Source organism: Drosophila albomicans, chromosome 3, assembly GCF_009650485.2.
Source record: "Drosophila albomicans strain 15112-1751.03 chromosome 3, ASM965048v2, whole genome shotgun sequence".
Classification (NCBI taxonomy): domain Eukaryota; kingdom Metazoa; phylum Arthropoda; class Insecta; order Diptera; family Drosophilidae; genus Drosophila; species Drosophila albomicans.
In genome coordinates this window covers 24,657,491-24,684,625 of record NC_047629.2, presented here as the reverse complement: position 1 = coordinate 24,684,625, position 27,135 = coordinate 24,657,491, and the positions used below count along the sequence as shown (strand labels likewise).

General features: G+C 35.1%; 4 protein-coding genes across 7 annotated transcripts in view; 2 read left to right on the top strand and 2 right to left on the bottom strand.

Moving 5' to 3' along the window:
- The window catches only part of LOC117572344 (poly(rC)-binding protein 3), a 121,367-nt gene extending 105,299 nt beyond the window's left edge, over positions 1-16,068 (bottom strand). The window contains exon 1 of the mRNA XM_052003634.1: positions 15,440-16,068. The gene's annotated coding sequence lies outside the window, so the exon portion shown is untranslated. The remainder of the gene's footprint in view (positions 1-15,439) is intronic.
- On the bottom strand, positions 603-22,437 carry LOC117572347 (fibroleukin-like). 2 transcript variants are annotated; one of them, XM_034255106.2, is made up of 3 exons: positions 22,151-22,437; positions 1,055-2,154; positions 603-986 (listed from the first exon to the last, which is right to left on the bottom strand). In XM_034255106.2, exons 2-3 carry the CDS (start codon positions 2,149-2,151, stop codon positions 899-901), a joined length of 1,185 nt encoding a protein of 394 aa, XP_034110997.1. In that variant the 5' UTR covers positions 2,152-2,154; positions 22,151-22,437; the 3' UTR covers positions 603-898. The 2 variants fall into 2 exon arrangements, with proteins under 2 accessions (XP_034110997.1, XP_034110996.1); XM_034255105.2 differs by lacking the exon at positions 22,151-22,437 and adding an exon at positions 2,218-2,326.
- Positions 20,361-20,953, top strand: LOC127565430 (prisilkin-39). Of its 2 annotated transcripts, none has more exons than XM_052003637.1 (2): positions 20,361-20,775; positions 20,861-20,953. In XM_052003637.1, the coding sequence occupies exons 1-2, from the start codon at positions 20,451-20,453 to the stop codon at positions 20,935-20,937; spliced, it is 402 nt and encodes a 133-aa protein (XP_051859597.1). In that variant the 5' UTR covers positions 20,361-20,450; the 3' UTR covers positions 20,938-20,953. The 2 variants fall into 2 exon arrangements, with proteins under 2 accessions (XP_051859597.1, XP_051859598.1); XM_052003638.1 differs by having other exon boundaries at positions 20,835-20,953.
- On the top strand, positions 21,432-26,860 carry LOC117572345 (delta-1-pyrroline-5-carboxylate dehydrogenase, mitochondrial). 2 transcript variants are annotated; one of them, XM_034255102.2, is made up of 9 exons: positions 21,432-21,595; positions 22,741-22,883; positions 22,956-23,429; positions 23,503-23,674; positions 24,056-24,243; positions 24,325-24,547; positions 24,610-24,977; positions 25,038-26,440; positions 26,509-26,860. In XM_034255102.2, exons 2-8 carry the CDS (start codon positions 22,822-22,824, stop codon positions 25,270-25,272), a joined length of 1,722 nt encoding a protein of 573 aa, XP_034110993.1. In that variant the 5' UTR covers positions 21,432-21,595; positions 22,741-22,821; the 3' UTR covers positions 25,273-26,440; positions 26,509-26,860. The 2 variants fall into 2 exon arrangements, with proteins under 2 accessions (XP_034110993.1, XP_034110994.1); XM_034255103.2 differs by lacking the exon at positions 21,432-21,595 and adding an exon at positions 22,443-22,461.
- The last annotated feature ends 275 nt before the right edge of the window (positions 26,861-27,135 follow it).

Genomic DNA, 27,135 nt, shown 5'->3' with positions numbered 1-27,135 from the left:
AAGACTTGGGCAGCAGCCACGGCCAAGTAGAAGTGCAAGTGGAAGTGGAAACGGAAGGCGGAAAACGAACAAGCTTGAATCTTTCACCTGTGCGTTATAGTGAAAATCAACAGCAACCAAACTCTAGAAGTATATTTACGACTATGTCATATCCTGTGGAAAATTCACACGGATGTTAAGTTTGCAAGTTTATTGAAAAGTTTTCTTGCAGCAGCTCGTTTTTATAGATAATTTTGTTAAAGTTTTTTGTCGGCACTTTCGTCTTATCTGTAGAGTCTAGACTAACATTTTTCTTTGCAACTTTATAGGGTATAACAAAAAGCGTGTCTAGTGTCCGACCAGCTGACATTGAGTTCAGTTTTCAGTATTCAGTTGTCAGCTTTCCATGCATATAACTTTTCGAGTGCTTTTGTTGGCTTCACATGCTCAACATCAACATTGACTTATTTTTTGTTGTTCTACCCTGTGTTCAAAGGGTATATTATGTTGTTCAGGAAACTAGAATTTAAGTAACAAGTTAAAGGAGCTATTTCCGACTCTTCATCTTTTTACTCATCCATCCGTTCGTTTATTTCTTTCAACATAAGAGCTATACGAGTATACTCTAAATTTATTAAACCGACTTGTTGAATATGCATTTGATAATTCGATAACCCGTTCTTGAATTTAATTACACTTTTGAGTTGTGTTTAGCGCTCAACAATATAAAACAGCTTGAAATTTGGTGACATATGTATGTATATATAATATCTAAATAAAAATTATATAAAACAGTTACATCACGATTCTTTATGCATTACGCATTTGTTGCCAGATTAGACATGCCGGATTATGAAGATCATTTTTTGAATAACTTTAATGTTTTGACATTTTTTTTTAATCATCTTGACATAATCATCTACTGCTTGGGGCGTATGAGCATCTTAACTTCTTTATAGGGGGTCGTATTGCACTGTAGAAATTTCGTTTGTCTGTGATTTAGGTCACTGCACAAGAAATCAAAATTCAAATCAAATGAAATTTGTGAATTACTTAAAAAATAATCAATATTTACCATTTAAAACAATTGTTGAACCACCAGCCGCTTCTAAATTGTTTCGCACAATTGAGTCTTTTGTTGAGATCGTTGTCACGATCGAATGTTGAGAATTTCATGTTTCGATGATATTTTAGAAAGTCATCAGATGAATTCAATTTAGTTTTACCCAAGCTTAGTGCGTAACCATTTTCTTCATCAGATATTTTAAAATCGTCGTACCAAACAAATTTGTTACTGTCATATTCATCAACCAAATTCACATACAGTTCGTGAGTCCGCAAACTCGTCAGAAGATGTATTTTTTCCAAACCCAGGAAAAAATCACTATTAAATGAACCGAATCCATTGCGATACGTAGTCCAATTTACATTAAAATCCTGGGATCCTCCAATCCGCTGTTGTATAACTAGCCATCCAGGCCCAGCGATGTGATTATCACATAAAACATCGAAAGCCTCTGAACCAGGTAATCCTATTTTAAACAGCCCAGAAGAGCCTCTAAACGGAATGCAATTAGGTGAACTAAAAATTTCCAGTGTTCTATTTAAAAGTTGAGGTCTTAAATGATCTTTATCTTTATTATTATTCTTCTGAATTGTTTTCCGATATTCTCTGCCATTCTGAAGTGTCGAAATAATTTGATCCTTTTCTAGCAGACTAAACTTGAGTTTCTTTAATTGAACCCCACAAATTTCCAAATTTTTAGATTCATCTGCTAATCTGCGTTGACATTTACCATGATTTTCTATTTCAATATAATTCTCTAATTGTAATTCTGATGTATTTTTGTTGTTTATAATAAGTTTTGCAATTTCTTGATTCTTTTTAAGAAGACTAAAATTTAATTCCTCCAATTGAACTTCTAATATTTCTAACTTGGTGGATTTAGTAGCTAATTCGGTCTTACAGTTCTCATAATTCTCAATTAATTTGGAATTTGCAGATAAATTTTCAATAATTTGGGTTTGAAAACCGATCTGAGATCGCAATTGTTTTATCAATGCCTCGTTCTTTTCCTGGTTAACTAACTTTTTTCTTAAGTTGTTTATAATAGTTTCGTTTGATTTCTTTTGTTGTAATTCCTTTGACATATTTTCAAGAGAAACTTTCATATTCTGGAACAGATAATGAATATTCACGTTTAATACATATTGTGCACTTTAAATGTTTACTTTTACCGCGTCTACTGTAGCTGCAGAGATCACGTGTATTTCATACAGTGTTGATATGATAACTGCATATATTATAATTTGTCTCATTTTGAGATTCACAACTGATGTCAATCGAATGAAGAAGAGAACTGAATGTAGAGGCCGACTTGACTCTCGCATTCATATTAAATTAAATATATAATAAATATAACTTATGTATATTAGTTTGAGAGATAAGCCACAACATTTCAGTTCATTAAGTCAGATTACTCGTATTTCGAAAGACTAGACTGGTTACTTAGGAGGATGAAGTGTACAGCTGTGTATAAACTACAGTAAAACTTTCCTTAAAGATCGCATTATTGTATGAAAACTTATTGCGTTTTGTAAGATTTTCACTGTAAATTTTACTTAATACTCTAAAGTCTTTACAGCTGTCGAAAGTTCGATCAAAAGAGTTTTATCAGTACCTGCCAAAAAGTACAGTGAAACTTTTTTAACAGATAGCCCCCTTCATTAAGCGAACACTTTTTGTGCTATGATTGATTTGGTTTTCATAAATATTTAACTTATTTGGTGCGACAACTGTTGTACGTGTCCGTTCAATAGAGATTTCACTGTATATATTTTCTTATTATTATTATTTCTTGACTCACAATCACAAAACAGAGCAGCCTTTAAAATTGTACGCTAAACTTTTTTGAATGGATTATTGTCATCACAATTCATATAATACTGATAAGTAATAGTAGCATTTTAATGATCTATGAGCAATACATTTTTTACAAACAGCTAAAACATATGAATTTTATATTAAAATAGGGACACACTTTTTAATAAAACAAAGAGAACTTATGTGTGTTAATTAATAATATCAAAATTTCAGTTTTTATTCTATGGTAAATTTTAAATGTAGTACTATATCAATATACCAAGTATATCCTTTTGTATATTTTGAGTATTTTTGTTGTGTAATTATCTGGTATCTATTAGAGATAATACCGCATTGTTTTGGTTTCATTTGCAATGGGTATCTCACAAACGAGCACACTCGACTGTACCTTTCTTACTTGTTTTGTAATATTTTGCGAGTGTAAATTTAATGTCGCTGTTGTTGGTGGTCAACAAACTTATAATTTGTAGAATTGCATCTACCGTAAAAGTGCAATAAATAAATAATAAAATTGATTGAAATAAAATGCCTTAGGAACTGGGTATCTTGTAGACGACTACTCTCAACTTGATCGCTGCTTCTTGTTTTTGTTTTTGGTTTTTCGGTTGCTTTGCACCCGCCTACTCTGAAATGGAACATTTGAAACTCGTCAATTTGTTTGATATGCAAACAAGAAAATCGCCGTCATGTCACATTTGCATATTAAAGCGGCAACACAATGCCGTCAAAATACACACAAACACACACACATTTCCCCCCATCTACAACAATATATCGAAAATGCAACGTCAGTTCGAAAATTAACTCAACTCAAAGCCAAACAAAGTTTCGCTCCGTATGCAGCTCAGCTGAGGTTCCTTTTTTTCGACTTGTGTGTTTCTGGGCAACTTACAGCACACACAAATTTCAATTACGTTGCACATGGCATACATATTGAGGGGAATGTCGAGAGTTTTGGAGCAAGGGGCAGACTATATCGAGCACTTACAACAACTTATAAATAGCCGCAGTCTGTGCAAATTTTCACATTAATTAAATTTTAGCGACGACGACAACACACACACACAACCACACACAACAAAACAAGAAGCAAAGCTGAGAGCATAAACCCAAGAAAATAAACTAAAAATGAGACAAAAAAAGACGAAAAACGAAAACTGCGACGATGTCGACGGCGTCAACGACCAACACCGTTGACATATTGAAGGAAAACGACAGATTTAGTACATAATATATAGACAACATACATGTATGCAGACTTATAGGCAAGTGATGCCACGGACTAGGGTTGAAATAAGTTGTAGCTAAATAGCAAAACAAATGGCGAGTATTTCATAGATACAAATTAATCTGTCTGCATTGAAATTTAGAAAATTAAGTGACGCTTAAATTATTTCAACTCAATTTTGAAATCCATTACAACAAAAAAAACAACAAGAGCATCAAAAGTATCTTTCTGAAAAATACTTGTAGCTAAATAGGGATTAACATATCGAGTATTTCATAAATACAAATTAATCTATATGCTAATCTCCAATTTATTCAATATTGATTTTGAAATGAATGAATTAATTAACTAACTATTCGAAATATATTTTAATATCTATTAGAAAACTATAAAACACAATCATTCAACATACTTTTTTCTAACAATTATTATTATTAAATCATAGATTTCAAATTAATTTATTACCTAGCGTAAATTTACTAGAGCTAGCTGCTTTGGCCTTTGGCTAGGATTTTAACCAATACTTCAATAAAATTATATTAAAACAAGTTGTAACTAAATGCATAGCTAGTATTTCACAGATACAAATAAATTTATATTTTTTGTAATTTATAAATGAATAAACAGGTCTTAAACCTAATCGAAATAAATTTTGATATCCATTACAAACAAATTTTTCTCTTAGAGTGGATTAGCTTGAAATAAGTTGAAGCTGAAAAGCGAATTAAATTGAAATTTCTTTTTTAATTATTTTATTTGAGAAAACAGAATCTTTAAAACTCTTTTTCTGTAACAAATACTTCAATTAGATATTGTATCCATATTCAAATACTATTGCAATACTAATGAAGACCTTTGTAATCGCATTTTATTCTATTTGATGCTTAACATTTCTTTTTCTATTGTCACTCGAAGGGATTCATTGCGCACCACGAGCGCGACTATCAAGATCCACTTATCGAGCTGCATAAATATTTGTGCTAAGTGCGCGCGGGCAGCACTTGAAGAGCAAAAGTTTCCAAGATGCTGCCAGCCCTGTGACATCTACAGTGCGAGAGATGCCGACGAGTTTTACTGCTTCGCTACACTGCACAACACTACACTACACTACACCGCACTACTGACGCCCCGCAACCCGCAATCTGGCAATTCAAGCGAGGGATCGGCTGACAGCCAGCCACTGCATTTGGCATTGCGTTGTGAATCCGTTGGCCGAGCCACTCGTCTCGGTCCCAGCCGATGAGGAGGCACTTACAGTGCCAACATTGTCGTTGCCACTCGCCACTCGCCACTGATGTCGCCTATTTTTAGCTGCACTTTTTCTTCTATTCTTCATTTTATTTTTGCTGTTGTTGTTGGCTTTTCCACAGCGCCTTACAATGCTAAGCGAAAATATGCGACAAAAAATATATATTTGCTGTAATTATTTTTGATTTGGCAAAATCTGCATGAACCACCAACATTTAGAAACGCATAAAAGATTGTTAATGTAATTGCACAGCCAACGCAGCCAGCGAAATATCTGATATTAAGTTGAACATTACGAACAAGTTGGCAATTTTTGTGAGTGGCATATTAAAATGGGCTAATTGGGCATTGGAAACAAGTATGACAAGTATTATGATGCCATTTATTTATTATTCAATTATACACAGTTTGATGTGGAATTTTTCAACGAAATTAGACAAAAGCTTTCTAAATATATTTGTAAGAAAAATCAGTAAAGACAATGTTCACTTAATATTAGCAGAAAATTGAAAACACCTAATCTAAAAATTTAAAATGAAAAAGAAAATAATTTTGTATATAGTATGTATTTTGAATGTAATATTCTTTTAACTTCAAATTAATCATTTAGAATTATTCGAGAAAATTTTGAATATTTTTTATGGAATGTGGATTCTATTTTAAATTGATTTATATAAATGTATTTAATTTTAAATTTTAAAATTAATATAAATCGAAATTAATATATTTTATCAATATTTTACATACATTTTTAAAATCAATTAAAATACAAAAGACTTTCTAATTATATTATAAGGTAATACCAGCAAAGAATATGTTCATTTGATATTGGAAATTACAAAACAAAATTTTTAAGTCGATTCTTAAAAAAATATAAATTTATATAAAAGTAACTGTATGAAAAATCCCTATGAAGTTCATATACCTGAAATAAATGATTAACGAAGGAACTTTTAATTAAATCTTCAATCTAAATACATAAACAGACTTATGTAAATGAATGAAAGTTTCAGAATAAATGCATATTTAAAAATTATTCAATTTAACAAGAGCTTTCCACGAATTTATTAAATCAATTTAAATAAACAAAGCCTTTTCTTATTGTTGGAAAATCAAAGAATTATAAATTATTAAAATAAATTTAGAAAATCCTTGTGAAATTATTGTAACTCAAAAATTACCCGATTCAAAGTTGACGAATAAAATGTTGAATACATTTTTTACCAAACGTTGATTAAAATTTCCATCTACCGATACAAATTGACTTATGTAAGTGGATGTAATGAAAAAGTTTCAGAATTAATACACATTTTAAAATTATTCAATTTAACCAAATGCTTCACACTCATTTTTTTTGTAATTCCGCAGACACTCGTGCATAATAAATAACTAAGCATTTCTCTAGAAGAAGCTGCTAGAAGTTGAGAAACCTCAGTTTAAATGAAACGCTGCGGTTAGCTCACCTCAAGCTGTAGCTGAAGGAAGCTTTGTCTACTACCTGCCTCGACATCGACATCGACAACGACCACAACCAATCGCTGTTTCCTCGAAAGTTTTAATGAAGCCCGCCTGCAAGCGATTGCCAAGCATCAATCTCTGCGCGCCGTGTTCTCTGTTCTGTGGTGTGAGTGTGTATGTGTGTGTGTATTGATGGAGATTGCTTAGCGCTAATCAAATTAGAATTCCGAGCCGAAGCAACGGAGCACGCACACACACCTTGAGTGGATATTATCAGCGAACTGCTTTTTGCGGTCAACCAAAGTTTGACGAAGGCAACGTCTTGGATATTACTTAACATTAATTATTTGGCGCCCCTGTGTTGAGCATAATATTTATTTAAAATTTTAATGAGCAGGCGACAGAAGTCGAGTCGAAATGGGTTTCAAAGTTGTTGCTGCTGCTGCTGCTGCTGTGGTTGCCTTGACAAATCGCAGTGGTGGTGGCATGCCACAATATATTGCCAACTGGTGCGGTTTTGCAGCAGCAACAATAAATTCAACAGAACAAAACTAAAACAGCAGCAGCAGCAACATCACGAACAGTAACAACCGAAGAAGCAGCAATGTTGCGTCGCAGTGCCAGCTACTTAAGTGCAAAAAATGTAGCATACTTTTTTATTATTTCTTTGCTGCACATGCAGGAAAGTCGGCATGTGATTGATGTGACGTGAAGTGCTAGAGCGAGGAGAGAGAGAGAGAGGGAGTGAAATGTGAATGGGCTGTGCAGGAAAAGCAGCCAAAAACGTTTTTAAACATGGAAGCACAGCTTACATGCTCTTTACATGGCCATTAGATATATCATAGAAGAAATCTCAGGGAATAACAAAAAGCTCAGCGATAAAAGTTTTCTTCTTCGAAAGAAAAACAATGTGTTTGTCGCTTGATTCCTAGGATTTAACATGATATATTGAACATATTTGACTTTTACCTTACTTTTTGATTGCATAGCCAAAAGATGTGTGCATGGAGAAAAGAGAATGGTTTTATATTTGTTGTTACAATTAGCAATTGATTGGTTCTTTTTCGTTTTTGTTGGCACACTTTTCAATCCAATTACTTCCACTTTTCACCAACAGTTCGCCAAATTTTTTTGTTTGCCTGCCAACCCCAAAGGAATATAAATTTCGCAATGTCATTAGCTACAATTTTAATTTTCCACTCGTTTGACATGGCAACGACAGTTCAACAAAAACAAAAAAAAAAAAGCATTGGAAGCAAATGAATAAAAACTCTTTGGGGAGATGCATATCTCTTTGCAGTTTTCGGAAGGTCTTCGACGGCTGTCAAAGAAGTAACAAATAAAATGAGAAAAAATATAAAAAGAAAAAAAGAGAATCAGCAAAGTGCGCAAGAAGCAAATCAAAAGATGTGCATGCCAAATGTAAAAACAAAAAGCAGCAAAAAACAAAAAAAAAATCAAGAGTAACGCGAATGAGAAGTAAAAAAATGGAAAAAAGTAGAAAGGACAAATGAAAAGAAAAGGATTTCGTGCAGGAAGCGATGCAATTTTTTTTCCTCTCCACTTTTTATGTTGAGGGGGCGAAGTGCAAGCAGCATTGGCCTGCCAGGGACAGCACGAAATTGGCCAATTTACATGCGTTTGTGCTTTTTAGCCAAGATGAAAAGGAGGATTGAACTTCAATTCCAAGTTCACAGATATGCATGAGTGTTTGTGTGTGTGAGTGTGTGCGAGTGAATGCAAAGTGGTATTGCAGATACTGCAACTCCTTCAGTTTTGCAGCTGCGTTCAAATGCCAGCAAAGAGTTTAAACCCAGCCAAGCGATGCACTCAAGTGGCATTAACCAACAGAGACAGCGCGATAGACAGATGGCTAAAGAGAAAGACAAAGACAAAGACAGTAGCAGAGATGGAGACGAAAACAGGAGACAGAAGACAGAAGATGCTACTCAGCATCTCGGGGATGCCGCAGACAACAATTTTGAAGCTGCTTCAATAAAACCGAAGGAGCAGCTGAAACCAGGTGAGCTACAAGTGCAACTTTCTATGGATTATTTACAATTTAAAAGCATTTTGTTAAAGTTCTGTGACAGACACGGCGTATGCGTAATGCCACTTAACTGACATTGTTGCTTACATTAGGCTAATGAGCTTATCGTACGCTACAAAATGTAACTAATGATGACTTGCGCTCAAATGTTTATTGTCTTGTGGCCTCTGCAGTATGTGCTGCGATACTGAGTGCCAGCTTATGTGCCCTGGCAACGACGATGGGTCGTATGTGTAATGCGTTTTTTTTTAAGGCAAATCAACCATGAAATTTTGTATGCTTTTAAGCAAAATTGCTACTAATGTGTGTGGCTTGATAACTAATGATCTGCTCTGAGATATTTATGATTAATTTTCAATTTGTAATATTGAAAATATTTTAAAATAATTAAATTTATTTTAAAGCGATTTTTGGATACTTCATTTTCTTAAAATATTTTTAAGAGCTGATATTAAAATATACATAAATGTAATATTGAAAATATTTTAGTATAATTAATTAATTCTTAAACTTAGTAAAATATTCAATATTTAACAAAATTACAGTTCAATTTTAATAAAAGAAAAGTTGATAACTTATTATGCTAATTATTTTTAGCATTTGGAAATCTAAAACATTACGCAAATATCAAATATGTGAAGCAATGACAATTATTTACAATGACTCTCATGTTAATTAAGTCACCAGAAAGTTATTTCCACTAGTTATCTCTCTGACCACTTAAAAATATGAAAACTCATCCATTAGACTTTTATATAAACTGCATAATGAACTCTCTCTCTTTCTCTGAATATATAATAACTTTTTTGCTAATTACATGTCGTATTAGAAAGTCATACAAAAAGCGAAAACCACACACTGTCACATAAAATGAAGAGAAAAGAAAAAACATACATATATATCTCCGAAAAAAAGAGAAATAGAAGGACACGTCAACGGCAGTCCGGAATGTAGTAGCGAGCGAGAAAAAGCATTTAACAATTTTGCAGGAACAATATTCAATTTCCGACAGACTAATAAGTTTTTGGCTAGCACACACACACACACACACACACACCGATAAAACACTCTATGTGGCATGTAATAAGCCAAGTCCAACTGACATTTCTATCCATCTGTTTGTCTGTCTTTCTGTCTGTTAACTGGGAGTCTAGCTTTCTAGGCGAGTGTTTGTATAGCAAGCCGCCAACAAAGTTCCATTACTCAAACCCATAGGACGACGCACATTTTCCTTTAATTTCCTTTTTAGTTTCAACGCCAACTTTCTCGTCACAAAATTTCGTGTTCATCTTTGCCACATTGCTCATCCTCATGCATAGCACTAAAAAATCCGTCAGCTTTAAGTCATGATGCATATCCTGCAACTTTAATGAATACCCACGAGGCTATGCAAACAAAAATGTAACGGCCAACGGGCCATATAAAATGCATTTGGGTAACTAACTTTAAACACAGCGAACGCGTTCATTTGGGAATGTAATGGCAGCCCCCTCTTCCTCCCCTCTCCCCGCCCACTCTTTAGTTTTCTCTTGACTTTTCCACCCACAAACCCGACAAACGTTCCGAATGCCATGGGACAGAGGTAAGAGCATACGGAATAGCAGGTGCAGAGGCACAGCCACAGTTCATGGCGAAAAACGAGGAAAAAACAAAAATGAAAATAGTAATATAGTTGAGGGATTGTCAATGCCCCGAACAGCTCGATAGCGGGTAAGTAGCTTTATTAGCATAAGTTCATGCATGAGCGAATGTCGTGATAAGAGCTGTTTTATTGAAGCAAGCGAATCACGCATAAACGTTGTAAAGGAGCTTATAGGATTTAAGTGCTTCCTGAATTTGACATATTTGTGAATATCAAGAATTCTACTTTGTCGCAACGTTTCAGAATGTTACAAATTCTAAATGCAATATTTATTATTAAATGTGCATATTTGTGAATATACATAATTCTTTTTATTTGAACCATTTTAGAATGTAACAAATTCCATGTTACAATATTTAGAGCAACAGCATTTTAAGGAATTACGCGAGCTTAGTATTTTATAAAGTAGATCTAAAATATATTCTAAAGCTACAACACTTATCAAGAGAGATATGATATTAATCGTATAGTATATAAATAATATGTATACTTTTAATGGCATTAAAACGGTTTGAAAAGATGCCTGTGAAAACCATTTATTTCAGTATTTTAACCAGAAGTCACAGAAATTCTTTAGTAACAACTTAACTCACAAAATATGGAAGGAATTTTTTGATAATAATGAACAATGTTTATTTTAAATAAATTCATTTTCACACTAAAAAAAAGCAAGTTGAAAGCAAACGTATTTTATGCTTCTCTAACAACAGTATTTCAAAAATATTCGAATATATTCGAATAATAGCATGCAGAAATAACATTTAAAAATAAATAAGCGCATTTCGCATTTGGAATTCATTGTCGAATAAATAAACAAATTGATATAAACGAATAAAATTAAAGAGATGCGAATACAACAAACGTTGCGCTTCCGTAAAAACATAAATAATTTAAATAATAAAATATATTTCTCTTCGCTTAAGCTTTAAATGCATTAAAACACTGAGTAAACGCATTCGGAAATTCACAATCGATAGCCGCATAAACGTGGCAGCTATTTGCGTGGCTTTAAGTAAATACATCATGTTGCAGGTTGCCTGGACTTGCTCGTTGGTAGACAACCAGACAGACAGACAGACTAAATGGAGGACTGACGGACTGATGGACTGTCGGACTGACTGATTGACAGACGGTTTGTCTGCCTTCTGGTAAAGTCTACGCCCAATGCAAATAGTTAGGCGCAGACTGTGAACTGGATAGGTATCGGGATTGGAGTGTGGCACGGGATTGGAGATCAAGCTCATCGCAACATTGCGGTTGCGTTGTCCACCTTCCCACTCGCACCCACGGCGAATGCCATGGAAATGACAGACGATGTAAAAGAGTTCATTAATATTGCAAGGTGGACTGACGACGACGACGACGACGAGACGAGAAAAACAGAATGAGTGAATACGGAATGCGCAGAGCGGAGAACGGAGAGCGGAGAATGAGGGAACGCAATGAGGACAACACACACAAACACACATTTTGACTGTGCGCACAATTATTTTGTAATTTGTCATATTTTTGTAGGCCTCGACTCACGTCACAGAATGTCACAGAGCGGGAGCGACAAAAACATGATGTGTGCTGGCGGGGGGAGGGGAGGGAGTGAGAGGAAGCCGCCTACACAGGGAGGCGCCATTGTCCAAAAATTTTCAAGTAGCAAAGTCTCGGGCTCAAGTGGCTCGACGGCCTACTAAATAGGAAATGCAGGCTTGCTATGCAACATCAGATGGCCATGGGGTAGCATGGGGGTGGGGGTGGAAAGGGGGATGTTGTATCCTACCAACCAGCTGCATAATTGTTTGTATTTTACGCTTTACATGAAAGCTAAGCAAATCTTTTGTTACACTGTCTACAGCAACAAGGCAGCCCCTACAAGCTATCCGCCACCCCCATCCCCATCCCCTTCGCCATTCCCATCCCCCAACCCCAATCATCTGGCAACCCTTCTTCTTGCTGCTGCTGCTGCTTTTGTTGGCCTTACGCTTTGTGTGCATATTCTAAACATGGCGGCGCTTGGCTTGACTTGGCTCGGCTCGGCTTGGCTTGGCTTGGGCTTGACTAGAGCTCAACTTGGCGCTTGACGCTCGACGCTCGGCGCTTGGCGGCTACCTCAACCTACTTTCGGGGCCAGACTGCGTCGCCGCCATCGTTAAGACCTTAATAGTGCCTACCCCTACACCCCTTACCCTCCCCCCAAAGAGTGTGCACCCAGTCAACAGTGAGGCAGTCAGTCAGGCAGTTTTGTTGTTGTGCATATTTACCTAGCCTGCTCTTCTGCGTCCACATCATCAGCAGCGTTTGCCTACCGCTCGGGTATAAGACCTATGGCATAAAGCTGGAAGTGTGTTTAAGAAATTTCTTTGATAGCTGCATTAATATATAGACTTATCAAAAGGAAGAAGTTTTGTTTTGCTAACAGTGGAAATTCAGTATATTAAAAGACTATTTTCATACTAGAAATTCATATTTAGTATATTAAAAGTGAGTTTCAAAACTGAAAATGAAAATGTAGTACATTAAGAGACTTTTTTATACCGAAAATGAAAATTCAGTATATTAAGAGACTGTTTTCATACTGAATATGAAAATTCAATATATCAAGAGACTTTATCTAGTATGTAAAAAATTTAAAGTTATATTCATATATAAGTCCAAGGACTTATAATTTATATGTTTAACTATAAATATTTTTTAAGATAACCTTTCGTTAAATTTAACTGCTTAAACACAAAAAGTTGCAACGTTCAAATTCTTTCATTTCAACTAATTTTTCCCACATTTTCTTTAGAGTATTTTGACTTCGCTACAAATAAGATATTTACAGTTATATGTATATCATCCGTCATAATTTTCATATGCAGCAGTTTGTCCACTTGCTGTCCCGCCTCCCTCCGCTCCCACCCACAGTGCCTACAACCCTTGTCCGTTTCTTTGGCTAGCTTTCGCTCTGCTTTTTCTTTCGTTTTACTTTTTTTTTTGTTTATTTTTCACTTTTTTTCTTTCTTTTTTTTTGTTAAATTACATGCACACATACACAGTCAAATATTTATTTAAAACTTATGCCCGAGGCCTTTCATTACTGTGCACGTAAAAAATATATTTTTGTTCTGTTTTCTGTAGTTTCATTATTTTTCATTTTTATTTTACTTTTGCTATTTTCACTGTGCAAATGTGCGGCATGTTGCTTTGTGCTAGCTGTTCGTCTTCTCTTTTTTTTCCTCTCTGATATTAAGTACATTTTTCTTTTTTGTTTTATTTTCTATTCACTATGCTTTGTGTGAATGTGTGTGTGTGTGTTTTCTCTCTGTCAAAATCTTTGCTTAGTTAATTTACTTGCCGTTACGCCAAGTTCTTTATTCCCTCATTTCCATATTTTCTAGTGTCTAGCGGAGTTATAATTAGTCATCCTTGCTCTCCCTTTATGTGTGTTCTCTATGTGTGTGTGTATGTGTGTGAGTGTCCTTGTCTGGACCCATTGTCCTCTTTGATGGAGAACAATGCATTATGACGCAACGAAGCCGGAGCAAAGTTGTTGAACATTTAATGGGATTTACTCACCGAATTGCTTTAAATTACATTGCTCAAGCGCCTGGAGACTATCGGAAGCATCGAGTGGCGAAAAGAAAATGGGAGCAGGTCAAAATGTTTGCCATCTAAAGAAGCTCACTGAACAGGAGCAGCCAAAGCAGAAGTAGCTCCTGTGCCAGTCCTTAGTCCGCACAGACTCTTTCACAATGCATGCCATTAATTAAAAATGTATTCGATATGGGGCTGATAGACTTTCATAAAAAACCAATCAAACGAGAACTATTTAATGATGTTCAGAAATGAATACTCTACAGCAGAGCTATGAGAAAAACAAGTTCATTGGGGGAGCGACTTATTGACTTTGAGTTATGTTGTAAATAACTTTGAGACAGCCAAATATACGTTGAAGATAGTGCCGAAAGTAATTTAATAAAATATAAATATTTAAATTAACTGATTGATTGAATTTTTAGATATATCAAGTGTCCTATTAAATGAAGTGCTTGATTGCATTTTCATTTTTATTATCACAAATAAATCATTGGCTATATTTTTGTGCCATAATTGCATAGGTAACTATTGTAGAAACGCTGCTCTGCGTTATTTCGGGCAACAATGTTTTAAAATGGATTTTTACTATTATACATTGATTAAGAAATAACAAAAATTTAATTTATTGTTTTCGTTTTGATTGACTAAACATTTTAATAAGATCAAATATACAAATATTCCAGTCACAATAACAACAGATCAAAACTTCTTTCCTTCTTCATTTCAAATAAATTAAACAACAGATCAAAACTCCTTTCCTTCTTCATTTCAAATAAATTAAAATTTGCGAGAAAAGTAAGTCTTTTAACAAATTTATTGAATCAACCCTGCGTATACTCAATGGGTTATGGATGAACGCTTTTATTTATTACAACTTACTTTCCTTTTATTAGTATACTACTAATTATACAAACTTAAAATGTTATACAACAAAAAAACTTTATAAGGAACACATTAAATATAATCTTCAAAGTGTTTACAATGAACTTGGAATCATTATTTTTGCTTAACAATTTCCTTTTGAAGCTGCAGCGAAGCAAAGTCAAGCATTTTTCATTCTGGCTTTCGAACTATATAAAAGCAGAAGTTTAGCCAATTACGCTGCATTTTATGCTTCAATCGACATGAAATTGTAACAGTTTAATTAGCTAAGTAAATAAGAATGATCTAATTATATTAATTATAATAAACTGACATCGTTTTTAGCATATCAAATTTAAAGTTGTAAAAACGTGTAAAATTTATGATGTGGTTCGCAATCAATAAATATTTTTATTGTTGTGGGTTAAATATAGTGGAATAGCTCAATATGAAATTGGACCATTTTTGATTGCATATAATAAGCTAAATTTACATATAAATATTGACAGAAAAACTCACCTGTCGCAACTGACATTTATTTATTTTATTTACTGGTATTTGTTTTCTGGTATTTTTGGTTGTTTCTCTGCAAATTGTGACGCTAATCGAATCAACGAGTTTTGCGTTTAATTATAAATTCTTTGGTTTAGTTTTCTGATTGGTTTTTGGTTATTGTTGACTGTTGATTGGTTTCGTTATTAGCCAGCCAGTCAGTCAGCCAGTTAGTCCAAGCTCGTGCGTTGATGATTTTGGGCGCCAAAGTACAGTCAGAATGCACTCACACAAATGCACACGCATACACACACTCACATAAACACACGCTTACGCTGTTTACACTGCTCTCTCTCGTTCTCGCTTTCGCTCTCACTCTCTCGTTCTCTCACTCGCTGCTCGCTATCTGTCTCTCTGCCGTGTATAAGAGTCACGGGCTCCTATTTATTATGACGTTTGTTGCGGTTTGGCGGCGTCGTCGTCTGTCACTTTGTCACTGAGCGTGGGGAGGGTGGGCGCAAGAGTTGGGCGGCAGGTAATTAATGCAGTTTGTTGTTTGTTGTTTTGAGCGCACGACACTTATTCGACTGCAATTGGATATGCAGGATGTTTAGCGGCGAAAAAGAGTTTTTGGTTTATCGGCTTGGTTGTCGATTGTTCTTGTTGTTGTTGTTGTTGTTGTTTTGATGATTGTGATGTGATGTGAAGCGCATACAGGACACACACAACTTGACTGAGCGAAACTGCACAAATAACTGAATTGAAATTATGCCGCACCGAGGAAGCCTGAGTAAGGGCAACACATCTCTGCTGTGGCACAGTGGGGTGAGAGACAGCAAATTTGCCATTTACTTATTTTCAGACGAAATCGGCAACAACAGCCAAAAAAAAAACTACAAAAAAAAAATAAACAACAACAATGTGCAGTTGGAAATGCACTTGAGTGCATTTTAATTGATTTTTTTCGCATGCACTTTTTCCCCACTCTGAGCGTGCGAGAGAAAAAGAGAGAGAGAGCGGAATCCGTGTGGCTTACTCGTTTGTTACATGCGGCGTATGCGTAACATTTACAGTTGCATTCTACACGCATCTTATTTTGAGTGAGTTTTTCCCTGAGTGAGTGAGTTTTTTTTGTTGGTTTATTGTACGCTACAAAAACATAAAGAGATCACTCTTTCGTTGGCTCGTTCTAGGTCAATTCTCTCATATATTTCAAGTTTTAATTAGCCGCTTTATTTTCAATTTCGACAGCTGCCCCAAAGGGAGACAACAACAACAGCAGCAGCAGAGGGCCACAACAACAAATAAATAAAGTTGCTGTGGCAACAATTTTTTAATTAATTACATGCAAAAATCCAAACCAAAATGAGAAGCCCACGCTTGAGTGTCGAGCTGGTCAAACAATTAGCATTTTTTTTTTACCAATCCAACAAACAAAAAAAAACTGTGTAATGAAGTTGCTGAAGGATGCTCTCCTTATGTTCCGGCTAGCTGCCACCCTCCTCTCTCCCCCGCATATAGTAGAAAAACTTTTTAATATGTAAAGTGTTTTTAAGAGGCCCGCAACGTTTTTGAAAGGTGAGCAGCAAAATATAATGTGCTTCAGCAGGTAGACGGCAGAGGGTCGAACAACCAACGGGGGAGAGGGGCGTGGGAGAAAAAAACCATTTAAGTTGAAAATTTCCATTCAGACAGATGGAAAATTGTGTCAGCTTTTGGCAGTTGACTCTGATTGTTTTTTTGGCCCCAAACAAATGAAAAAGTTACGGGCCGCACTTGCAAAACTCTTTGGCAACAAAACTTGAAACATAAAAGACATTCGTTCTGCTGCACAAATTCAACAACGTAATTCAACAAAAAATGTTTGTGCATGATAACTGTATTTTAATTGTAATATTTGTACAATGTTGAAACCTGATTTCAGTAGATTGCAAAGACGTCTGATGTCCGGTACTTTGAGTGCTTTTCACAAATACTTTCAAAGGAAATCCGAATTTCAATTTAGAGATTATTGTATTTTTACTTAATAATGTCTATCTTTGAAAATTAACATGTAACAAAAGGGTAATGGAATCACTAATTTCAATTCTTGAGAGTTATAATAAACTGACTTATTTTCTATGTTCTTCTATTCAAACAATATATGAACTAAGTTTGAAATAAAAATTGGAAATGAATAAATACATAACTAACTCTAAAAGTACTTCATCAATTAACTTTACAATCTGATTTTATAGTAATAGTAGTTATTATAAATTTTGTATTACTTGTATATTGATATATTTTGTGTTATATTGATATATTTTTATATATTTTAATTAAATCTTACTAATTACTTAGATGAAACATATATGTATATTGAGAAATCATATGCACCATGCGGATTTTCAGGCAGTTGCAGAATTAGGATTTAATTTAATTATTATTCTTTATTTAATAAAATAAAGTCAATTTTTAAATTGTAATTTAACAACATTTCTTTATCAGATATAATATTATTCATTAAAAATTGCTTTGCCTGTAGATCATTTTAGTGATACTGATACCATGATTTATTTGTATAACTTTTGTGAATGATTAAAATTGAGATGATTGATGACAATTTGTCCTTAAAATTGTATAATACAAAATAAAACAATGAACCTGTTTTTATTTTTTTAATTAAGTAAATAACAAAAAAGAGTTACTGCATAATTAAAGATATCAAATTAGAAGATTTTTCTTTTTTTGAATATATTTTATAAAAATTATAATCGTTACAATCGTTGTCTGAAATATATTTGCAAATTTTGTGCAATTCTTTATGTTGTAGAAATGAATGTCCTTAATATTATATCATCATATAATAATACGAAAGATCTTCTGTAAAATACACTGCAACAAAACGCAGGGCCTACACAAAGATAGAGCTATAATACAACTACATATAAGCAAGAGAAACAGGGTGTCTGCAGTCGAGAAGCATAGTTGAACTGAGACATGCGCATAGCAGAGACGACTCAACTGAAATGCACTCAAATCGCAAAGCGGCAACAACAACAATGCCATACAACACCTGAAGCAGTGTAATGCAACAGCAACAACAACAACAGCAGCAGCAAAAGCAACGAATGCAATTGCAGACAGGCAAGCAGCAAAAACAAAATGAGAAAGAGAGGGAGAGAGCGAGAAAAGGTAGAAAAACACAAACGTCAGCTGCATACTCGGAGAACAGAGCTTAAGGCACAAAATGGCATTGGAGTGAAATGCTAACCAACAACAAAAACAACGACGACGACGACAACAACAACAACAACAATGGCAATGTGCTATATGAACGATACAAAATTGTCGCTATAACGTTTTTCTCGTTTTCTTTTTTTTTTTTTGCTATTGTTGGCCAGTGTAATAACAAACACTAGCACACAAAGCATTGGGCTAGATTTAAAAATTTATGAATGAAATTTTGTACACATTTTGTGCACAAATTTGCAAATGTGTGCACATTGTGAGCTATGTGTGTGCACAACAAAAATTGTCAAAGTTTTGTGAGTTGTATTTTTAAGTGCAATTTGTCAACGTTCCAGGAAAATTCCTCAAGATTCAGTGCGATGTACTTTTCAATAATGTCAGAGTCAAAGCGAAAGGAAATGAAGGAAAATTTCAAATTGACAGTAGAATAGATGACAATCTAGCAGAGAAAATAATTTAGCAAATTGGCCAAACTATATGAAAAGGGAGAAAACGGTAACAAAAAATAGATTCGATTTAATACAAATGATTATTTAACTTGATTTTTTCCAGCTTGTTAAATTCAATAATGCAAATGTAAAGCAAAAACTACAATTTAAGTTAAACACAAGTCAATTATTAATAATGAGAAAACAAATTGCTGTAATGACTAAATAATTTCTTGCCAAGGTCCTTGATATTGACCGTAGACCATCTCCCAAAGGTGCATGAACTAAATTATTAATAATCTCTTAATTATCAATAATATGCCGTCGCACTCACGGAGCTAACAAAATAACAATTATGGTTAGAAGCCATCAACGAACATGTGCGGCAATCGAACCCAAGCAAAACAAATAAAAATCCTTCACAATGAACTCGAATTGCATTGAAAAACCCCGAAAATCATTTATAATTATCTCTAGCAGTCTATATAGTGTGTGGTAAGTTTTAATTGCTTCGACAACTGACCTCATTTGAAGGGCGTTGTTGTCCATTGACCATACGGACTATTGGACCTCAAAGAGTTAGAAATCAGAAAAAAATCAAAACACCCCATCTATATACGTACATATATTTTTAATGTCATGTCATCAAATTGTAAGGTTAATGACTGTGTTTAGGCATTAAAGCAGTGGCAGACGATGGTGAACCCCTAAAGCCACGGTTTTAAATGATTATTAGGTAAACAAAGCTGTTCTGAGTCATATGATAAGTATTCTAGACAACTCTACAATTGAATTTTCAATTGTTATGATTTTTCCCATTTTATGAAATGAATCATTTAATTTAAGTATGCTTTATATGGTTCATAATCATCTAATTTATTTGTTTTATTGTATAAACTTTCCTTCATTAGTGCAAATAAATAATATGATTCATAAAATTAATATCATTTCACATTTTGTTTTCTAGCATAAACTTTCCTACACTCATTTCAGGCCTATAGGGTATAAACAATTATTCCCATTAGAAGCATTTGTACTATTTAAACTATTTACTGGTGTATCTAAACATTTTCATTTTTTGTTTGTTGTCAATGAAATGCTAATGAGCTCATAACAATGTAATGAAAGTGTTTACATGTGTAAAAATTGCTCATACGCAATGTGAAGCACGCTCCAATGAGCAAACAATACGAAAAACTGAAAACAACAACATTGAACATTTGATGGGTGAACGATTAGGCGCCATTAACAATGGTTTCATATCAAAATTATAATTCTAGCGAGGTGTATGATGTATAAAAACGACGAGTACTCTGGATTGATATTCAGTGCGCAGTGGAATTTCATAAAGATTTAACACGAGGAATATTAGTAAAAATATGCCGTTCACAAATAAAATAACAATTCGTGGTATTTGGCTATGCTGGGCCGTTGTTTTAGCAACATTGATACAGTGTCAGTTGGTGGAATCTCAATACAGTACCTATCCGTACTTTGGAGCCCAGGGAGCGGGCGCTGGAACTGGATACGGTGGATTGTATGGCAATGCCTATGGATATGGATATGGCTATCCACAGTATTACGGTTATCCGGCGTACGGATATACATACCCGGCCTATGGCTACCCTGGAGGGGGCTACGGTAGCTATCCTAGCTACGGCTATCCAGGTTACAGTTATGGATATCCCTATGGCAATGGCGTTAGTGAGTATATCGCTGCTCTTTCCAAAATACATTAAAGTTATGCGAATGGTTTGAATTAGTGTTTTGGACCTGTTATTTCTTATAGATACAGCCTTCGCGAGCAGCAGCGGAGGATTCGCTACAGCAAGTGCGAGTAGCGGAGGCGGAGGCTACTATGGTTAAGAGCAGAACTGGATAAATATTTAGGTGTATTATTTACTTAAGTATTAAGTTTTTAAGAATAGCTGATGTATATAAATAAAATAATGAAATACATTGTTTATGGAAATTTATATTATATTTAATTTCTAAAATTAATATCAACGTTGACTGACTTTTAAGCGCCATAATTCAAAATATTAAAACCAAAATCGGTGTTGATAAGTGTCTAAGTATCGTTCATACATATATCGATACTTTATTCTCAGGTCATCGCAGAACTTGAAAATATCGCCGGCTGTATAAAGCAATCTATCGATATATATTTAAATTAAGTCATGGCAAATTGACAAGGATAGGAACACAAGTGAAAAATCATAATTCTTCTCATAATTTCTAAAACAAATTGTCGTTGTGAACGTTGAATAGTTCTTCTGCTAATGCAAAGCACCAAGCACCACCTTACTTTTTTTCGAATTACAGCGCTTAAGTCTAGCGGTATCGATAGCAATCAGCTGTTCAAGTAATGAATATTTAAAATTTGGCACAAGCATCACACACACACACACATACATTCGCTCTCATACATTTTAGTCTAACGGATGGATACATAGAAGGTAGTCTCGCTAAGGCCAAACAAATACACGGACCGCGTATCTCTCGTTCGCCACAACAAATCAAAGTAAGCAGATATTTATTGCCAAAAAAATAAATAAATAAAAAATGCAGTAACCTTTAAAGTGAAAAGTGACGACAATATATACTATATAATTAAACAAGTATTTATACAAAAACGAAAGGTAGCGCAAAAACATAACATTGCGTAATGGGGGGCTACATACAACAAAACAAATGCCAAACTGGCTGCATTCAAATTGTGCCCGTGTGTGTGTTTGTGTATCTGGCTGCAGCCGAGAGTCGTTGATTCATTTTGCGCATGTTTTACTTGGCCTCAAAAACTTGTGACCATTTGTTGCCGTACACACACATGACACACTTACTATAAAATTGTAAATGTATGCGCTTAAATTGCCGCCCGCCTATTGGTAAAAATCAATTAACCTGCACACACACAAACAAACACTTAGAATCTGTACCGACAAGCACGTACACAACACATAATTTGATATTTGTATGTATGTATGTAAGTTTGTTTGTTCGTTATACTATACTCGACATACATAAGCTTAAGAGAATTAGTACAAAACAATAGCATTTTTCAAAAGTGCTTACTTACTATAATTCCACTGGGGTGCTTTTGTGCTACGTTCTCTTTCTGGCGCGCACTCTGTCTCGCTTTAGCCAACCCTCACCAAGAGAACACAACGCGCAGCTTTCTCCTTTTCTCCTGTTCGTTTTCGGCAATGGGAATTTTCCACAGCTGCTGCCGCCGACACTGCAAAAACAGCTGATGCTTGTCAAAAAAAAAGTAGTTTTGCCGCTACGTATACATTGCATAAGTGCGCATGTGTGTGTACGCTTCAAGCTTCGCACGTTTACACAACACTTGCCCAGTTGGCATTTGCTGCTCGCACGAGACGTCTAATTGTAAATAGATAGTAAAATAAATAATACGTATACGTCTGAGACACTAGATTAAATAGTTTTCAATTAGTGGTAGTTGTGTTTCGTTATCGCAATTTGCTTTTGTGGGTGTGTCATCCCTGCTATCGCTCACGTTTGGCGTCTTATCAACATATTCAAATTCAAATCACGCGATTTGTAGCAGAGACCCCCAATGAATAGTCAAGGTTGCTGATATCACGTTAAATGGAACTAATGAAATGCTATTTTTTATGTTTTCGTTGTCTCTGTGTTATCTCATAGCACTCATCGAAATTCTAGTGAAGCAACAGTAGAAAGACAGGCCCCTCTACACATCAAAATTACCATTCCCAGTTCTCCAAGATGTTGCGATTCATGCGTAATGCGAATGCGGGCCTCGCTGTCCAACAGAGCGCCATTAAAAGGTATGTTAACGTCATGTTTTTTTACCATTTATGTAATATGTGTGTTAATAATTCTTTTTAAAATTCTTTCAGCTGTGTGCGCAGTCTGGGCAGCGTTGTCCACAGTCCCAATTTGAAAGACGTGTCCGTTGCCAATGAACCCATTTTAACGTATCGCAAAGATTCAAAAGAGCGCAAAGCATTGCAGCAAGCACTGAAAACAACCGCAGCGAAATGTGAGGAAGTGCCCATTGTGATCGGTGGCAAGGAATTTAAGACGGATCAGGTGGTGCATCAGGTAATGCCACACGATCATCAACACAAACTGGCCAAGTTCTACTATGCGGACAAGAAGCTCCTGGAGCAGGCCATCAAAACGGCGGTTGAAACGCAACCCAAATGGGATCGTGTGCCTTTCGATGAGCGCCTAAAGATTTGGGAGCGTGCTGCCGATTTGATGGCAGGCAAATATCGTCAGGAATTGAATGCAGCCACCATGTTGGGCCAGGCGAAAACCATCATTCAAGCGGAAATCGATGCGGCTTGCGAGCTCATTGATTTTATACGGTAAAAACACTTTATACTGCTTGTTGACCTTTTACACAAAGCCTTAATCATTTGTTTGTCTTGGCAACAACAGCATACACGCCTACTTTCTCAAGGAGTGCGTCAAGTATCAGCCCATCAGTGAGGACCTAAAGGTCACCAAGAATTCATTGCGTTATCGTGGCATTGATGGTTTCATCGCTGCTGTCAGCCCATTCAACTTTACGGCCATCGGTGGCAACTTGGCCTACACGCCAGCCTTGATGGTAAGCTGACATTTATATATATATCGGTTATATGACACAGCTAAAGTACAGTCGTAAGCAAAAAGTTCAGTGCAGTTTATATGTATTATCATTTCAGTTATTTTTTTTTTAACTTTTTCCTAACATATCAAAAAAAGGTTTGTAAATAAGCCTTACCAGCATTATTTCGATAGTAGCCTTTCGAAACGCTCTTAAACTGCGATTTATTTTACTTCAGCTCAAAGATAATAAATATTGTATGTAAGCAATTCCATTAGCTAGCAATTTATTTAAATTATATATTACGTTGCACATAAATTCAACAGCAACTTAATGCAACATATAACCGATATTTACTGAAATATATATACTACTTATCGAGTCTGACATCATCTATTGCAGGGCAACGGTGTGCTGTGGAAACCCTCGGACACTGCTCTGCTGTCCAACTGGCGCATTTTCAATATTATGCGCGAAGCTGGCTTGCCCGATGGCGTCGTTAATTTCGTGCCCGCTGATGGCCCTGTCTTTGGTGATACAATAACCGCCTCGCCACACCTGGCTGCCATCAATTTCACCGGTTCGGTGCCGTACGTTTTCACTCTTTCTCCCCTATTATTGATTTTGATAATTGAAATTTTTGTTTTCCCTTTTTATTTCGTGATACACAGGACATTCAGTCGCTTGTGGAAGCAGGTGGGCAACAATATTGACAAATACAATAACTTTCCGCGTCTTATTGGCGAGTGTGGTGGCAAGAATTACCACTTTGTTCACTCGTCAGCGGATGCGCAATCTGTTGTCACATCCACAATACGTTCCGCCTTCGAGTACAGTGGACAAAAATGTTCTGCCTGCTCCCGTATGTATGTTCCAGAGTCGCTGTGGCCAGAGGTAAACAATTGTCATTGATTCAAAGATAGAAATTGAATTAAACTTTGCACCTTAATCGACAGATCAAAGAGGGATTGGTAGCGGAGGCGTGCAAACTGAAGATTGGCGATGTGCAGGACACTAAGAGCTTCACATCGGCTGTCATCGATGATAAAGCATTTAAACGCATTACTGGATACATTGAGCATGCCAAAAATAGTTCGAATTTAGAGATCATTGCTGGCGGCACGTATTCGGACAGCAAAGGTTACTTCATCAATCCCACGATTGTGGTAACCAAGGATCCCAAAGATCGCATTATGACTGAGGAAATCTTTGGCCCAGTGCTGACGGTTTATGTGTACAAAGAGAAGGATTTGTTTGATACAATGAAGCTGGTGCATACATCAACGCAATTTGCCTTGACCGGCGCCGTTTTTGGCCAAGACGAGTAAGTATAAGACATGAACATATCTCCGAATTGATCCCTACAACGTATATGATCTTACAGAGAGTTCATCAAGTGTGCTTTGGAGGAGTTCAAGACGTCGGCGGGTAACTTCTATATCAACGACAAGTCGACAGGCTCGGTGGTGGGACAACAGCCATTTGGAGGTGGTCGCAAGTCTGGCACTAACGACAAGGCTGGCGGACCCCACTACATTCTGCGCTGGACATCGCCGCAGTCAATTAAGGAAACGTTTGTGCCCCTGCGTGACGTCAACTATCCCTACATGGAAGAGTAAGAAGTGAACTCGTGGAGGTGAAACTTTAAGAAAACGACAGGAATCTCATTGCATAAAAAGAAACAAAAACAAAAGGAAAACTACTCAAGCTATAAAAAGGATTATATATATAATGAAAAATGTATATGTTTTTTGTTGAACTAATTTTAAAACTTGCACCCCTTCCACCCCTCACGTCCCCCTTTCCTAGTTAACAGTTACGTACATACAAATATCGATGTAGTTAAATATTGTAACGAATCTCTGCTGTATTTTTGTCGCCTCGAATAACCAAATGACACGAAACACGTTGTAAATTGATATGCTGATTACATTTAAAATCTCACATACACAAAAACAAACATATTGTAGATCGAAATATATATTATAAAATACCTACTAAATTAAATATGAGTGTAAAACAAATTGTGATTATTTAATTATATAATTTATAATTATCTGCTTACGTTTTGCTTTGTTGTTGTGTCATTTGCTGAAACTATAAAACGTACATATAGTTACTATGTATTGCAATATAAACATAAACAAATTGCCCATGCATTATATACAAACTATACATAACAATACATATTAACATATAGAAGCAAAAACCACTTGACAATACATTGAATACTAAATGTAAAATTAATATGAAAAATACCAAGAATAAGAACGAAACAAAGTTACAAAAAGTCAAAGAACAAAAACCAATTCACTCGAATAAAATTAAACATTCAAAATAATTTAAATTAATTGATTCTCATTCTTTACGTTTGCGGTGAGTATAGATTGAAAATAGTAAATCACATTGCGATGAAAATTACATATAATTTTTAATTTTTATATTACAAATAAAATTTAATTTTATACCTTTTTATGTATATTTTCAAACTGAAATCTGAGTTACCTTAGAAAAATCTACTTATTCAAGCTTTAAAAATTACTTTATTCGAATAGTCGCAGCCTTGAATAACACAGCTAAAATAACATAGAAAATAAAATTTATTGAAATATTTACAATATATTTGAAAAAATAAATATGAGTAACCAACTCAATCAATTACGCCCCAGAAGAGCTACGCGACAAAATCAACGTCAAGAACCTGATTTATTCGAGATGCTATATTGCAGTGATGTAAGCAATAGAAATATTGTAAATAATGCTAATAATGCTGGCGATCCTCGACTCGTAAGTTTCAACTTGTCCAACAATCGTTTTTAAAAAGTTCTATGTAGATTTCTTTTCCATCTATGTAGGTATTTGGACTGGATCACCGAAAGCCCATTAAAGGGAGTAACAGAAAGAAATTCTACGGCATACCTTTGATTTGCCTAGCGATCATGGGAATTGCCTATGTAATATATCAAGAGTTCCTTGAGGATTGAGAAAAAAAGCAAATTTCGTTTGTTTCATATGTTTATTACAGAATACATAATTCACGTGTTTGCCCTATCATCTAAATTGATAGTTTGTGTTTAAGCAAAAGTTCATCTATAAAATGTTATTTAATGTATATTGAAGTTACTTGACGTAAAATAGAATAAAACATTGTCGTCCAAATGGTTAAGCATGTGATTTTTGATGCTTAGGCGCTGATATTCAACAAGCGGCATCCAAAAACTATTCGAATTAACAAGGTAAAAAACAAGATTTTTCCATTGAAAATTCAATTGGAGCGATGAAGCAAATGTTGTCATTAATGCCTTTTCGCTGAACATAAGGTTCGGTACACAAATTAACCATTAGGTGCTTAAGTAATTAATAACGAAATGACATTCATACAGATGTGTGTAGTAGTTATATGTGTACATATACATATCTGTATAGTTACAATCCAAGAGTTCTGCTTTACACATATATGTATGGTGGTTTGGCATCTTTAC